Source organism: Rhyacophila brunnea, unplaced genomic scaffold (assembly GCF_057557595.1).
Source record: "Rhyacophila brunnea isolate RB1 unplaced genomic scaffold, BYU_Rbru_1.0 scaffold_4, whole genome shotgun sequence".
Classification (NCBI taxonomy): domain Eukaryota; kingdom Metazoa; phylum Arthropoda; class Insecta; order Trichoptera; family Rhyacophilidae; genus Rhyacophila; species Rhyacophila brunnea.
The window spans coordinates 28195157-28212574 of record NW_028233068.1 but is presented as its reverse complement, the minus strand read 5'-3'; the positions used below and the strand labels follow the sequence as shown (position 1 = coordinate 28212574).

Below are 17418 nucleotides of genomic sequence, written 5' to 3'. Positions count from 1 at the left end.
TATAAATATATTATTATAACACTTTACTACCAGCCCATGATGACCGTGCAATGACGTATCAGCTGAGCAAATGGCTAACACCAATTTCTCGTAAAAATCAAAATCAGTTAATACAACCGTCACTCTGTGGAGGCCCATATGATCCTCTTACGATCGAAAATGTGGAATGTAGCTAATATTTTTTATGGCACAGTGTGAACGTCTGTATTTTATAATTTGTAATTTTTGATCTAATAATATATACATATTATAAATACTTAACGGGCACCGGGGCCGTGATTGTTCGATCACTAGTAAAAGCTACCCCTTTCTCATTCACAAGTACATAATATTATTCCATCCCAAATGACTTCGTAAAGTAGATTCAAATATGAAAGGTAAGCTATCATATTATGCAATGAAAAACTTAGTTTAAACAGAACCGGTGAAATTGCCTTATAACTTATGTAAGAACGGAATAATATCAAACTTCAATTATTAACAGCATAGCGGTAAACAGTATTATCAGTGAATGGTAAAATCCGTTACTAATAATCACTATAAACTAAATTATATTTACTCATACATTGTTGTCAACTTACAGTTAAACTTATTCAATCGAAAATAACTTCTACAGTTCCTAACATGACTTGAATATTACCATATAGATTTACGAGCAAGATTTTAACATTACACTTGTCAAAATACCCACCTTGTAGAAGTGAAAATGACAAGGTTTTTATGATAAACGAAAATATAAACTGAGTATCTAATAAAATGTGTATTTTTATTATTTGATAAAATTATTAAAATATTCATAAATGAAGAATATTTAATTTGTATTATGAATCGTGTAATACAAAGCGACGAGACAAAGGGTGGAATTTATCGTTAATCACTCAACTTCGAACTCTTTTCGAAGTTCAATTTTGCATGGCTCGAGTTGACCCGGAATTTTTGTTAAGTAATTCATTGTCTAGTCGAGCGTTAGTGTAAGTTAGAGCTCACTCGTTGCGAATAAAACTTGGCCACGTCGACTTCTTGTTAATTATTCAACCGGTGCTGTGCCAGGAATACACAATGAACCTGGGCCAATGGCTTAATAATATGGTAGCCCTGGCCACTACGCGACTTGGTGGACCAATATACCATGCACTGTAGCAGTCCCTTACTGTAGATTTTTATTATGATACACGGAGATAAAAATACACTCTCTCAGAGGGTGGAACTGAGTACCTATCACTTTTCCAATAAATCCAGATGCAATCACAATCATTCTTTTTACATTACAGAAAATATGTTTCAATATGTATGTATATTATTTAACCGATAAATAAAAAAGCTGAGCTTCAGAAAAATCGATTATATATTATTATTTAGACTCCGACAAAAGAAAAGAAAATGAAAACTAAAATACCTAATATTTTCCTATATACAATAATTTTATATGATTAAAAAATATGTACAATCTATAATGAAACATGTTTTAGATGAAAGTCGTTTTATATAATGTATATTTATTTAATATATGTTTTATTATAATATGTCTCAATAATTTCTAAAATTACTTCCGTCAATACGATTTTCTGGTGCCTAATATCTGTTAAGTATCTATTACATATATAATGGATTTAATCTGCTTAATACATACCTACCATGTTATTGTGTATCAAAGAATACAAAATAAATATAAACGATACGTCGACAGTATTGACAGTGTGCATAAAAATGATAATGAAATTTCAGCAAAATACATTATTCAATGGGATTTATTTTAGCAATTTCCCACTGCATGAAAGCTTAACTTTATTGTAAGTGAGCTTTTCTGTATTGTCCACCCATGTAAAAAAAGTTACGAAAGATTGATTTTGAAGTGGTTAGGCTGCGCGCACACGGCAAAGCGAAGTTTCGGATTCATCCGCCAAACGACGTTTGCGTTTTGTTTGCGAGCCGATTGCGTTTTAAATGCGTGTCAAATGCGTCAATATTTCGACGATGCTGTCCAAGAGAAAACACGGTTTTCAAGGGGATTCATAAACGCCTTTTTTTGAAACTGCACCCTGCTGCGAGAGTATTTATCTTTCATTACAGTGGCGTACAAGGGTAAATAAATCAATATAAAATCAGTACATAATATTGCATTATACCTACATTTATTTTCCCACTATTGCTTCTTTTGGAGCTGGACTGTTTTATATAGAAAGCGTTCTGAAAATTACCTATTGTTGAGCCTATTATATACCATCATCATCAATACTATCGACCGAGGGTACTTGATGGAGTTTGAATTTAAATTCTAATTGATTTAAGTTTTGTACTATTATTATTTATTAATACAATAAAAAAAGATTATAAGTTAATACACGAAGAAAGGGTAAAAACCTTATTACCTAGATACCTACTAAGTAAAGGATTAAGTACAAAAACATAATATTTTGAATAATTTGAATATTTGCAGTATTCTAAAAACCTGTTGTAAATACTATTAATACATTCGGTAGGTAAGCAGTTTTACAAAATACTCGTATAATAAAAAGTTGTGACACAGCACAGCTATGAGAAGAAGTATTTCACGAGAAGAAAGGCTCGCCATATCTATACGGTAAACTAAACTATTATTATTTATTTTGTAGTATGTACTTATTTAATTAATTTTTTTATTAGTTGACACTGTCATCTTCTATAGATACACTAAAATGGAAACGGGTACTAATAATAATATATTGAAGTGAGAATAATGAATACCCACCTACTACTATTGATAGGTATGTGCTTGTGTACTTGTATCGGTACAAGTATATTTATATTAATTATTGTTTTTTTGTTATAATATATTAGTTGCGATTAATTGACAATAAAATTTAGATAATTTATCTATTTAGCCGCTACAGTACCATATTATTCAATTACATATTCAAAAAAAGTTGGTAGTTATGAATTCAAAACACCTTTCATAAAAAATAGATTGAAATATTAGTAGGTACACTAACACGAAATTAACTGATATAGTCTCATTACAATAGCTATCTTTTTAATATGTAGCTATTGAATTCTAAGCAATAATATTCTATTGGAAATATGAACAGATTTTAAGGGGAGATATTTCAAATGTTTATGAATAATATGTTTTAAATGTTTATTTAATTAAAGACACAATAGGTATAATAATATATTACATTGTTCTAACAAATTATATACAAAAAACCTATAAAATATTTTAATTAAATTATATCTGTTTTCTCCATTGCATTAACGCCACTATGAAATTCTTGATGACACTAATTAAGAAAGAAGGAAGATTTTTTTAATTTTTTCGGACTAAAGTAATAAATTATGTCATACAATATGTGCCTTATTGTGTTCCGCAAACTTGTAGCTATTATGGATATTAGTACTTTTTGTTTTCACCGTTAGTGTTATTATGTAAGAATTTATTTATTGCACTATCCGAAGAATTAAAAAAAACCTTTTTTTTGTCGCCAGTGGTGAACTAAGATAAATAAAATATAAAAATATAATATGTAAACATTACCTACATAATTATTAAGTATTTCTTTTTTACCATTTTACCTATATTTATTTTTTCCACTATTGCTTGATTTGGAATAGAATTCTGTTATATTATATCGAAAGCGTTTTTTAATTTGATGATATTTTCATAGTGTAGAAATTATTTTTAATGACTTTCATGCGGATTTTTGTTAGCTATACGCAAATGCAGACAAAGTCTAAATAAGCATTAATCATTCAAGTGAATCTTTATGGTTGCAAACAATTCATCATGACTTCGACAACAATAACAATACAGAACATGATAAAACAGAACAGCCAGGTTTTTCCAGGTGTTCTGTTTTGTCATGTTCTGTTTTTTCACTGTCCTGTTTTGTCATGGAACCGACTGAGATTTAACATTCTTCATATTATTATATATGACAATGTGCTAGGTGCAGATTGCGTAGGCTTAAACCTTTACATTATACCCAAGTTTTTAATGAAAAATACCCACTCATCCGGTCATGAGTTTGTCATTGGTAAATACAATTTATTAGGCCTTTCTGAACATAATTATGTGGTTAATCAGTAATATTTCTTAATATGCGCCCCCATAAATTTGAGCTTTCAAAAATTCGGTCCTGGCCTAAATGGGAAGATTTAAAAGAACATGTGGTAGGTAAGATGGCACGTATTGTATGACATAATTAATTACTCCATTGCTTCAGTGGCGTTCATGCAATGTAGAGCAACAGATATAATTTAATTAAAATATTTTATAGATTTTACTGTAGCGGGTGAATAGATAAATTATCTAAATTTTGTTATCAATTAATCGTAAATAATATATTATAACACGAAAACAATAATTAATATAAATATACATGTACCTACACAAGTACACAGGAACATACCTATCGATAGTAGTAGGAAGGTATTCATTATTCTCACTTCAATATGTTATTATTGGCACCCGTTTCCATTTTAGTGTATCTATAGAAAATAAAAGTGTCAACTAATAAAAAAATAATTAAAGAAGTACATACTTACTACAAAATAAATAATAATGGTTTAGTTTACCTTATAGTTATGGCGAGCCTTCACGCTTAAAAACAGATTAAATTTAATAAAAATATTTTATAGATTCGATACCTACATAAAGATTCTACAATCATAAAAAGGAGGCATGATTCTATTAAAGATACATACTTATTTAATATCGAATATAACCAAATGCACACCTACTTGTATTCATCCCAAAAGAATGGTGTTATTTTAAATATATATGTGTCATAATAATATGAATAGGTAGGTGGGTAATTCAATACGTATCTATAGGTACTTATATAAATATTTTCGGTATAGGTATATAGGTATTCATCAAAAATTATTTAAATTTGCATATTACGAACTATACCTTAACATTGTTTATTCGTTTTTTTTATTTAGTGAGTAGTTACAGTTGGTGACATCTCTCATTAGTTAATATTATTAAGCTCCCAACATATTGCACAACGAGAAAACTATTGTTTACGAGAAATGACATTTTAATACGCTTACCTACCGAATGTATTAATCGTATTTACAACGGGTTTTTTTAGAAACACTGCAAATATTCAAATTATTCAAAATATTATGTTTTTATACTTCATCATTTACGTAGTAGGTATCTAGGTAATAAGGTTTTTACCCTTTCTTCGTGTATTAAGTTATAATCTTTTTTTATTGTAGCTAGAATTTGATGTCAATGTGTATTTGCCATTGGCGAGTGCGCAAAATGCTGAAAGGCAAAAGCCTGATCGCAAAAAAATACTCAAGTGGAATAGTACAAAACTTAAATTAATTAGAATTTAAATTCAAACTCCATCAAGTACCCTCGGTTGATAGTATTAATCAGACAAAGTTTATGATGATACATACAAGGCTCAATAATAGGTAATTTTAAAAACGCTTTCGATATAAAATAGTCCAGTTCCAAAAGAAGCAATAGTGGGAAAATAAATGTAGGTACAGTGGCGAAGGGTGCAGGTAAGCTGTTAAGGTCCGCCATAAATAGTGCACATTAACCTTTTTCAGTCAATTGTATATGTTCTTATTGAAATACGACTACAATTTACAGATGGATTGGTTGGATTTTAAAAATCAATTAAGCCCTGTCTTACCAAACCATAATAGTATTGGTATATTTTAGGCGATATGACAAAATTGTGCACATTTTTTCATTCTTACTTATTTTTTTAACTTTAGATTAAAAATACGTATCACACATAGGTATTGTAAGTTCATTTTTTTAATTCATCAAGCTATGCCTAAACCAAACTGTAATAGATAAATTGTATTATCCTATCTATAAAATATCCAAATTTATGTTAGATTTCGTATTTTTTTTACTATTATATATTATGGCTTTCGGTCGATAGTATTGATGATGATGGTATATAATAGGCTCAATAATAGGTAATTTTCAGAACGCTTTCTATATAAAACAGTCCAGCTCCAAAAGAAGCAATAGTGGGAAAATAAATGTAGGTATAATGCAATATTATGTACTGATTTTATATTGATTTATTTACCCTTGTACGCCACTGTAATGACAGATAAATACTCTCGCAGCAGGGTGCAGTTTCAAAAAAAGGCGTTTATGAATCCCCTTGAAAACCGTGTTTTCTCTTGGACAGCATCGTCGAAATATTGACGCATTTGACACGCATTTAAAACGCAATCGGATCGCAAACAAAACGCAAACGTCGTTTGGCGGATGAATCCGAAACTTCGCTTTGCCGTGTGCGCGCAGCCTTAGCTGTCGAAGTTTTTTTATTATTATTTGTGTTTTCTATTGTATTTCAGACGTACTAAAAATAAGTTTATAAGAGTTTATAAAGAAATAAGCCAAAATCTGTTTAAAATTGCCTTGAATCTAAACTCAAGCATATAACCGTCTGAGACAATAACGTGCTCTCTCCGATAAATGTTATATCAACAATAATTTATTTATAGTGTAGCTTTCTCGTGTTTGGTTTCAATTGTTATTTTTATACACAATATTACGCTTATTTCGTTACGTTGTTTCTAGATTTCAGAAGTTCTGTTTTAATTTCGTAATCATCTCTCATTTTTGAACTATTTATAATTAACTCCACTCGGCCACTGCCTACTTGTTTATACAATATATACATTATGAGGGGGCTGACAGGGCTCTAATCTGGGGACCTGGGCTCTGGGGGGGCATCATTATTTAATATATTCTGTGACAATAGATGTAACTCAAATAATTTAATGGACAATGGTTACTTTTTGTTGAACTATTTTATTGAGCCACGATGGCCGCGTGGCTTAAAGGCCGGCCTATAGAGTCTAGGGTCCCAGGTCCGAATCCTGGGTCTGGTAAGTACACATATTGTTTTTCAATTTGTGTATTAGTCAGAGTATGTACCTAATAGGTTGAGCAAGTGGCTGACATCCATTTCTCGTAAAAATAAAATCTGTTAGTACAAACCTCCACTGTGTGGAGGCCCATATGATCCTATCAGGATCGGACATGGTCGAAAGAACAAATAATTTTATTGACGCTGCTCACCTTATGAAGTAAGTATTTTGAAAGGTTGTTTTATTTTATTTTTTCATAACAGTATTAAGAAATTAGCATAGAAATGATTCTAAGCTTCAACTTAGTACAAATAATGAGATAAAGTTAAAAAAAAAACATAATTAAAAGAGGTTAATTGAATGTTTTCATGGTTACCGGGTGTTGTGTTGACCGAAGGGGGTGAATACCGTATCATTTTAAAATGTAGAAAATGATTATTTGAGATTACTAATCCATCTAATCTCTATGCGATGTTTTTATAAACCCAAAAACTTATCGTTCATGTACCCTTGGACATACCCAAAAGTTAGAGGTGCGAGAATTTGACATATGTATGTCCAAGCACACCTAATATAATTACGTTGACCTATCTACCTTGTACCCAAAACAATTCCGAGACCTTTTTGCAAATTTACATACATACTATGAGAAATGAAATAAAACGCCAACAGTTATTTATCTATAAGTGGGGTATTATTTTTCTGTAAAGTTTAATGCTTTAATCCCAAATATATACCTTGTATATATATTATTATTATATTATTCATAAAATAAGATTTTAAATTAATTCTAATATATTAAATAATATTCGTGATGATATTTAATTGGAAAGAAATCTGCTACTCAGTATCCAGCGCGCGTAATTAGAGCTTGTGATTTTTCAACAATTTTCATTATCGAGATCCGAGAATTCTCGAAATTTATAATAAATATTTTTTCCATAATTCTCGAGATTCCGAAAAATTGACATTATTATGAAATTATCTCTTGTTTTCAATTTTTTTTTTTTAGCCTTTTCAGTCAAAAATTCTAAGATTCCGTTCAGAATCAAAATTGAGAGCTATTTTGTTTTTTTTGCCTTTCTTTACCGGAGATTTAAAAAAAATCCTGATACGGTCGGCACCAGGGATCACAGAATTAATGAGAACTGAAATATCTAACGGGTGTGGAACAACAGGTAACCGATCTCGAGTGTGGAAGAATATGGGATAAACTTAAACACGTGTCAAGTATACGTCATTCTGAATTTGTTGTCGAAATGTCTAAACTGTTGTTCTGACAACTGCTCTCGGTTTATATATTAACGCTCATTTAATATTGGTGTATTTGAAGGTTGCAACACACACTTATTGCACCTCTATAATGTGTGTTTAATTTTCATACGACACTCACACATTCAAAACCCTGCTTCAAAGTATAATGTATTGGCATATAGACTATCTGAATTCTATTTATTAATCAGTCCTTTGGTCAGCCACTTAGCCTCGATTTTTCAAGAATTATTATTGCACGAGAAATTTCAAAATTTCGGAAAATATGTTTCTCGACCTAAACAAGACCGACTTAAACAAGATTGGCCGTATTTGGTTATTTCACGAGAATTTCCGAGACGAGACTTCTCGATAACAACCTCTATACGTAACCCATTCAACTATTATCAATAAGCAAGTAATTGATGGTTATTTATTTAACGATAGTATCATTCAAAGTTTAAATATTACGTATTCTTAGTCAAAAAATTCTAAATATTTCAGACTCAGCTTCCCAGACATATTTCGATCAATAACGTTTGCTAAAGGAACCTATGATAGTAAGTAGCTACTTGATGAAAAGTTTTAAATACACGGCGGTAAGTAAGTAGGTATTATATTATCCGACCTAGCTGAGAACTTCCTGTGTCACTCATTAATAAAAGAAATCTTTAATACAACAGTTAATGATAGAATATCCTGTATATTATTTGAAAAAAAATAACCAAGGTTTTTCCCTCTCTTTTATATTTTTAACGGATATTGCAAAGTCGTGGAATTTTTGATAAAATTAGAATTTAATGTAAATGCCACAATAATATTAATAACCACATATAATATTTAATGGGTATCAATGCAATAAATGATTTATGTTCTCATATATGACGATGACATATTATTTACTATGATTTTGGTAATTTTATTACGTTTACAATGTGTCTTAATTTATATTCATTTATACTTATGAGGTCGTAGTGTAATCTATGGATACAATGAGCGTCCATGGCGATTTTATTTGACGCCGATGATATAATCGATTTATTAGAAAATTAAAAGGGAGGCCTCAAAACAGTCTAAATCATATAATTAAACAGTTTGTCTTAAAACGTTGCGTATTTTTCAACAAGTGAGTATAAAATATTAGCAAAAGCACAACCACTCAACTTTTACATAATACAATAAGCCACTAATATCATTAGTATCTGTGTGTTACGCTGTTATCTTCGATAATACTTATTTTTAGTTATACGATGTGATTCTAGGAAAAGATAATAATTTACTTTGATATTTTTACCAGGTATATTGGTAGTTGGAATTATGTTTATTTTATTTTATTTTATTTTTATTGTGAGGGGCCTCAAAGAAAGTCAGTCCAAGTTAAGAACTTGCGACTGCTCTTAGCTTTGAAACTTTTATAGGGATAGGGTGTTCTTTGAAACCTTTTTAGTATGAAAATATTTTTTATTAAACATAACAATAATACTTAAGGCCTTTGAAACCTTCACACTAAAGGTTCGAGCAAGTAAGAACAAGTAAAAGTATTTTCCACATATTCGCTTTCGTTGGATCCTTGTGTGAAACTTCGTTCGTCTTTTAACTACCAGCGAGTATTCGATTATGGTAACCAAACTATTAACAAAACTATCTTCCTACCTCGTTGAATCTCTTTATCAGTGTCTTCACAGTTGATTGCCTGGTGGTTGGTGGTTCTCCAAGCGCCACTTCTCCGCCTAAATCAACCGTCACTTGCCGAAGGAACTCTATGGGAGCGACCTAAAACAATAAATTAAAGGATTAGTTAATGTTATGTTTTGCCATGGACCTAATATGAATTATTATACTATCTTGGGTATAAAACTAGCATATATGTTACAGTGTATTGTAGATCGTGGTATACCACGCGGTTGCAACGTAAAACCCAGTTCAGGTCGACATTTATATACACCTGTCCGTAAACAAATAAACATTTTAAATATATTACCACGGGTTTTTCATACAATGCAGCGACTTCTGATCTCGTAGAATGTTGTTTTGATTAAAGCACGCAAATTTTTACGATGAAAACTTTCCAAACTTCATTTAATTTGCTATCAATATTTGCAGACTTACACGAGTAATATTCGAAAATAATTTCTAAGTCTACGTATGTATTACGCGTGTCCGATGTTAATAAGATCATAGTATGGACCTCAACAGTGTGGAAGTTTCTATTAATATATTTTTGTTTTTACGAGAAGTAGATGTTAGCCACTTACTCAACCTATTAGATTCATACTCTGACTCCAAACATTGTTTACAAAAATTACAGAACAGGTAAAACACCAAGAATTTTAATGGATGCATCCTAGTACCTACATGGAAATATTTTGTTAAAATAATTATAGGATATCTATGAACGTAATCGATGATTATTTTTTTTTTAACATTTTTTCCCCTATGGATATAGCCAAGTAAATAGCTCATTAAAGCATATAGCAGTTTTTATTCAAAAAAATCCCCTGATAAATTAACTTTAACTAAAAAGCACGACAACGATTTGAAAAATTATTATATTTCGATGGCTGTATATACATCTTGTCAAAACTTTTCGATTCGTATTATAAATGAGTAGATACTAGGTGTCAATATTTTAAATAATATTTAAGTTTTATAATTTGTTCATTATTGTGTTATATAATTTATTCCGAAAGTTTGCAAATATATTATTCTACGCATTATTTTAATTATTTAATGCATACCTGATAGAAAAGTTGGTATTCTTGGTCTGTCAACCTCAAAGCGACTTCTTCAGGGAAAGCAAGAAGTGTCTTTAAAGTCATCAGCTCTTCGTAGTGACTTTCGTCCTGTTGATCTCTGGAGAAATCTGAAATAACATCAAAACGGAAGTTTCAAATTAAACATTGTCAAGAAATGCTTTGGTTGTCAAATTTATGTAAAGTAGAGATAATTTTTGAATCACAAGCTTTACGGTAAGTTGTTATTTTATTTAAGCAGTAAAATTGGGTGAACCCGCAATCACGAGAATATTTGTTGTGATAATCCATTAAAAAAAAGAGGAATTAATAGGATAATATAAATATTTATGACGAATATTATAATCTGAAATTGACGCAATGTGCCGACGTTTATCTTGAATAGCAAATGAGTCAATAACATTATCTATGTAAAATTATACCATTATCGTGATCTCCTGATTGGCTGTCTCTGTGGCTATCAGATCCTTCATTGGACTTGGAAGTTTCTCTCATGATTCCCTGAAAAAGAAACAAAAATCATAAATTACTGGGGGGAAAAAATATGTAGAAATTCTGAAATATAATTTACATTCCATTTAATTCTACAATATTGCCATTAGGATAAATTAGCACCAATTTTGATTTAATTGTTTCATTCGATATTATGTTATTATCTAGTCTAACTGTATATTATGATTTATACGTGGTGTAAATGAGAACTGTTCCATTATCAGTAGTATTGAGATGTATTTCTGATTACTACGTATCTTCGGAAATGGGAGCACAAGTTGTTTATTATACCAAGGTACAGAACTGACGGTATACTAATTTGTATATTACTTACTTACTTGTACTCATTTAAAAAGTTTTTTTCAAATATGAAATAATCTATGTATTCTATATTTTTGTTTTCATTGCATTATATATTTTACAACTTTTTATTAGTTCGTATTCTTATTTGTCCGGTGGATGTTTGTCCGGTACAAATCTTGCAATCGATTTTTAACTAACTTCCCGACTAGCTAGACATTTGAAACTTTTAGAATATATCATAGCACGATGCCAATGCATTTTTTTAATACTTCTAGCCATCTTTAAGTAGAATTGAATTCATTTTCAGTTAATTCTGTTTTGTATGAAAAGTTATTTCGGAATAAATCCTTAGTCCAATCCACTATTATTGGTTGCTAGGGGTCTGGGGTCCTAGCAACTAAATTATTAATATATACGTGCGTTTCTTTGAAAATCAAAATGACATTTCAGTATTATTTCTATCAAGTACAATTTTTTTTGATCGTTTAAGCTAGCAAGTCAAGTTTATATGATTCAACAGAAAATTTAAAAACGTTGTATATAAAAAGTTCTTTTTATCTTGTAATTATTTCTTTATATTATTATATTTCATACATGTTGTGACAGTCAAATCGTTATAACGTTCATTCAAGTTAATAAATGAATCAATCGAATTGAATTGCATTGTATTGAATATACCGTAATTGGTAGTAAATTTGCATAATTTAATGCATTACATTTTTTTTGAATCGGTAACATTAGAGTTCCAATTATAAAAATGTTCTACCAGACTATTAAACATGGTAAACTGATTGAATAAAAAGTAATACAAAATCGTAGGAGGATATAATTAGATAATGGAAACCTAAGGCCGACATACTAAAGGCAATGAAATATTTGTTATAATGTTCAACAGATATTTCTATTTTTTTTCTTAGTTAAATTAAAATATTGTTACGACAAGATTTTGATGATGGTTGCGCAACCGGAAACAGCTCTGAAGAGAGTAGAATCTTATCTTGTCTAAAATTACATATTTTAAATATTTAATTATATTATGTTTGTTAGTAGATATAATATTATAAAACATATGTATATATGTACTTAACTAACTTTTTTTTCAAAATGGAATGAAATTTGAGAAATTGTTTTATATAGTATAACATAAATATACATATTTATACTTGTGATAACACAATTTAAAAAAAGTATATAATATATAAATATTTGAAAGTTCCTTCAAAGTAAACGAAATCGGTCTTGATCATTAATAAATTATTCATTTTAAATAATAAGTGTAATATTCTATGTTAGTAAGTCAGTTTATTAATAGAATTGCAGAAATATGATTATTTGCATATCTCAAATTTTAGATAAATCTCCTAATCACATAATATAGAGTTAAAGTTATTTATTTTAGAAGAGCAATATATAATTAAATTTATTTTGCGATTGAAAACCCTTTACCAAAACTTTACCATTGTTAAACATCGACCGAAAATAATTGATTCAGACATCATACATACTGTAACATCAATTATATACGTACACGTCATTAAAAATACACACCCGAAACCTTGTAATCGAGTCCTGAAAGTTTATCTCCAAGTTAATAATTACATTTTAATCCTTATCGAAAGGGTTTAGGCTAAGACTGATGAACTTGTCAGCGATTTAAGGGTCGGCCGTTTACCGTGAACATCTCCTCGCATTCACAATATGTCTGTCCGTGCGTGTGTGAAAATCACATACACTGGCATACGTTTATATTAGGCATCAAGGATAACCCGAGGGTGAATAGAGTTTGTTTAGGAGTTTAAGGATAGCTTCAAACTTAATATCCATTCATAAAAGTAATAATTATATCTTTCATTGCCGGGCTACCAGCTATTCAATCATTTCCTTTTATCTAAGGCGCCTTTATTATGTGGATTTGAGTTGTAGGTAAAACGAGAAAAAACATGACCATACGAGAAATTCGTTTTGTAATAAAATAATAAGTGATTGAAATTGTATGCTATACTTTATTTACATACTGTAACATATAGTATGACTAATTACAGGAGTATTAATACCACGACAACAAAAGGAACAGAAAATAATAAAAATAAAACCTCAGACTAACAAAGTTAAGGTGGAACCGACAATGTATCAATCAACGCATCAGCCTCCAGTTTGACCTAGTGTATGGTTGTAATTCCATCCTTGAAGCCAACGTGTTGCGTGGTTCCACAGCGTGTCTCATGGTCAGATTCTCATACTTTAAATCCCCACTAAATGCATCATATAGGCAAATATGGAATGCGTACACCAGATTTGGTTCAGACAGACGCTAAAGTTGCGTGGATGTGCATGTATTTATAATAAAAAGGTCGCTTTATGAAGACGTTTCTTAATATTATTTTTTTTACAAGAAATGAATATTATTCACCTGATTACTATATTAGCTTCGGGTGCCTCTAGTGCATAAGGCGCTGGCCTTTCATCCGGGGACTCCGGATTCGACTCACATATATTTATGTGATTTTCTCAAAGTCTGGGTATTTGTGATTGTTTCACTTATATTACTAATTACACTACTGTCATCGGGCCTCATGGTCTATTGTAGTGTTAAAAAGAGTGTATTCGTACAAGTCTAAAATATTGTAAATTAAATACATAAATATGTGGATTTATATTGAAAAACAACGAGAGAATTTGTTAGAACTAGAATTCAAGTCCAAAACCGACAATTTTATATGCAAACACGCTACCACTTGTCAACCGTGGGCGCCATACAAATATCATATTACACCTTGTATAATTTTAAATACCTATATAATTTTATAGTTAATTAAATATTGTGGCTCTACCTGTTTTTCGTTCGTGGAATCAGTCGAAGGTATCTTTGTTTTAATGATTTGGTTATATAAGCTTGAATGAGATTAGGTATCTACGAAATATCAAATAGATTTATTTAGTTGATATTATAATCCAAACACAGCTACGACATCGATTTTCGCCCCTAAGTGAGACATATGGATGTCCACAGAGTGTAGATTATATTATTAACAGGCGTTTTTATGAAAATTGATTATAAGCTGCTATTCGCCTAACCAATTTGGTCTAGAACTTATATATAAAAAATACCAGCTACGGAATCGAGCCCATTATCCACAGCATAATAGACAACCGCTGTCGGTTGCGCAAAAACAATACACCACAAATTATTTAAACGGAAGAAATATCTATTTTCTAATATATTTAGAAAATATAAATATATTCTATAGACATGGGCAGGGCAAACCTTCAAATATTTCTACAATTTAGGAAAATGAAAAAAAAATATTTATATGCTATGTATTATTGCATAGTGGTCTGTTTAAATTCCGAAGGTTAATATAGGTAGTTTTGAAACAGAGAAAGAAAATTAATATTCAATAAAATGAAACACTTAATATTATAATACTTATATTATGACATTTGATCTGTCTTGTTAAGCGGATGATACTTTATTATTAAATTATATGGAACAAGCCGTGACACGAAACTGTAAATTTTGGTGGTAGTGTTAGTCATTGCTCATAATACGAATGCAATATAGTAAAAAAAATGATGATTGTTACGTACTGAAATAAATGATAATACTTTCAATGAAATATGCAATTAAAAGTCTTAATTTATACACAAACAGGTTACCGAATTGTATTCGAAGATAATCAATAACTAACACTACCATCATAATTTGTAATTCAATGCCGCCGCATGAATATAGTCGGCCTTGCATTTATACTTCAATAATAATTTATTTCCAAATTAAAATTCTATTGAATATCAAAAAAATAATTTATTCGTTTTTCACTTTTCCGCTTTTCCAGTTTCTCTACCGCTATACTTACTATTATATCGTAACATAAGAATCATTGAGCGTAGTGAAATTGCGCCCAATTAAGGGCCCAGATGTTTTCACAATTTTCCGGCAGATTATAATCCAATTAGTTCTCGTTCTTTTAAATTTTCCGGTAACCTAGTCACCCTACGCTGTGGAACGACATATTATGCCAGCGTATAATATGTTGTCATTCATTAGAATATTTGAGCATACAACGATAAATTCTTTGTGAGGCATGAAATTAATAGGCATTCGTCTCTGACAATAATGGCTTCATATTAATTTCTTTGGCATTGAGCTACTCATTATAAGAAAACTTTGAATAGTTGGGATTGTAAAACGTTATTAATTAATTCATACAATTTGAAATAATATGTAGTTAATATTTTTTTGTATACAAAATTACTAGTAGCAGCGCAACGTGGCATGGAAAATTGCATGTTGGAAAGACCGGAAAAGAAAAGGAGGCAGACAAAACTACGCGATGTGATAGATGTTGCCAAGAGGATGAGATGGCAGTGTTGTGGCATGACACTCGGCGAGTGAACAACTGCTGGACAAATGCCGCCATACCAAGAGGTATTTCCTAAAATCCGCTTGATCGATGAATTCATAAAGTTCATTGGACGTACGTGGCAGTGAAGAATTAAGGACAAGAAGAGTGGCAGGAGGTAGGATCGACTCCAGCTGATGATGATGAAGAAAATATTTTTATCGAATAGTATATCGGTATAATATTATGTAAGGTTGAACACAGGCCTCGAAATTATCCGTAATTTCTCGGAGACGCAAACGTACGCTGAAAAAATGCAAGATATTATATTTGTGCTAAGATGGCAAAACATGATACTCGTAATATGTCAGTTTTTCCGAATTGTTCGGGAGAGAAATTTTAAACTTTGAAAAATATTCAAACAATGAAGAAATCACACATTGATTCAACTTATTTCTCCCAATTTATAAGACATATTAATACCATATTTTGATATCTTGTAGATCTCATTGATACGGGTCTAAAGGTATACATAACTCAATTTGCCAAAAAAAAAAAAAAAACGGACATATTATCATGTTTTGCCATCTTACTACAGATATTATGTGTTCAAATTTAATTTTTCGTCTACTAAATTGTAACGTATTGTGAGTTTCTATCATTATTATGGCGGGATTCAATATTCAGTATTTTTATTGCATGTTTTGGTGATTTTGTTATTATAATTACAATCAGACGCGTGCACATAATATGTGACGTGGAGATAATGTTATACCGCATTATTCAAATCATTATACAGACAAATCTGATATACGATTAGAAAGGCGTTTCGCGGAGTAATGATTTTTTAACTGTAAATAGTTCCGCTAGGTACAATATTTTATGTGTCAGCAATCGAATTTTAAGTAAATCTAAAAACGTAACAAGGAAAAAAATAGTTTAAAACTATTACTATAATATATTAAGCATGACGCATTATATGATCACCGCTTTTATTTCTTCAATATTTTGATGCAAACTGTTGATATTTTGTTTCAAAAGAGATAAATACATATTTTCTGAACATTGTGATAACTAATAAAAAACTCTAAAAATTATTTAGTTACTATTATTGAAAATATATATAGATACTCGTACTCTTTAACGTTTAAGTTATCAGACATTTGTTATGCAGGAATGTAACTCGAAACCCGGTTGCTACTTGTAAACTAATATATTTTAAGTGGCATATACTATTTCGCCGAATTAAAAGCATTTCCTATAAGACTTTTGTAAATTCTAAGATTATAAAACCTAGAAATTAACACTGTGCAACGAATCGATAAACATTTTTGAATGAAACATATCCAACCCGTCATTGGACTGCAATACTTAGAGAAGGAGATGCAATGTCAAGCTTTATGGTATGGTATTTACAAAGATTGTGATGCATTGTCGCA

The 17418-nt window shown here is 30.3% G+C and overlaps 1 protein-coding gene across 1 annotated transcript in view; it reads right to left on the bottom strand.

Moving 5' to 3' along the window:
• LOC147067202 (1-phosphatidylinositol 4,5-bisphosphate phosphodiesterase epsilon-1-like) overlaps positions 1-10945 on the bottom strand; it is a 70690-nt gene extending 59745 nt beyond the window's left edge. The window contains exons 1-2 of the mRNA XM_085954862.1: positions 10827-10945; positions 9742-9861 (exon numbers count right to left, since the gene is read on the bottom strand). Coding sequence (XP_085810988.1) covers positions 9742-9861; positions 10827-10907 — 201 coding nt within the window. The 5' untranslated portion in view covers positions 10908-10945. The remainder of the gene's footprint in view (positions 1-9741; positions 9862-10826) is intronic.
• Positions 10946-17418: the final 6473 nt, after the last annotated feature.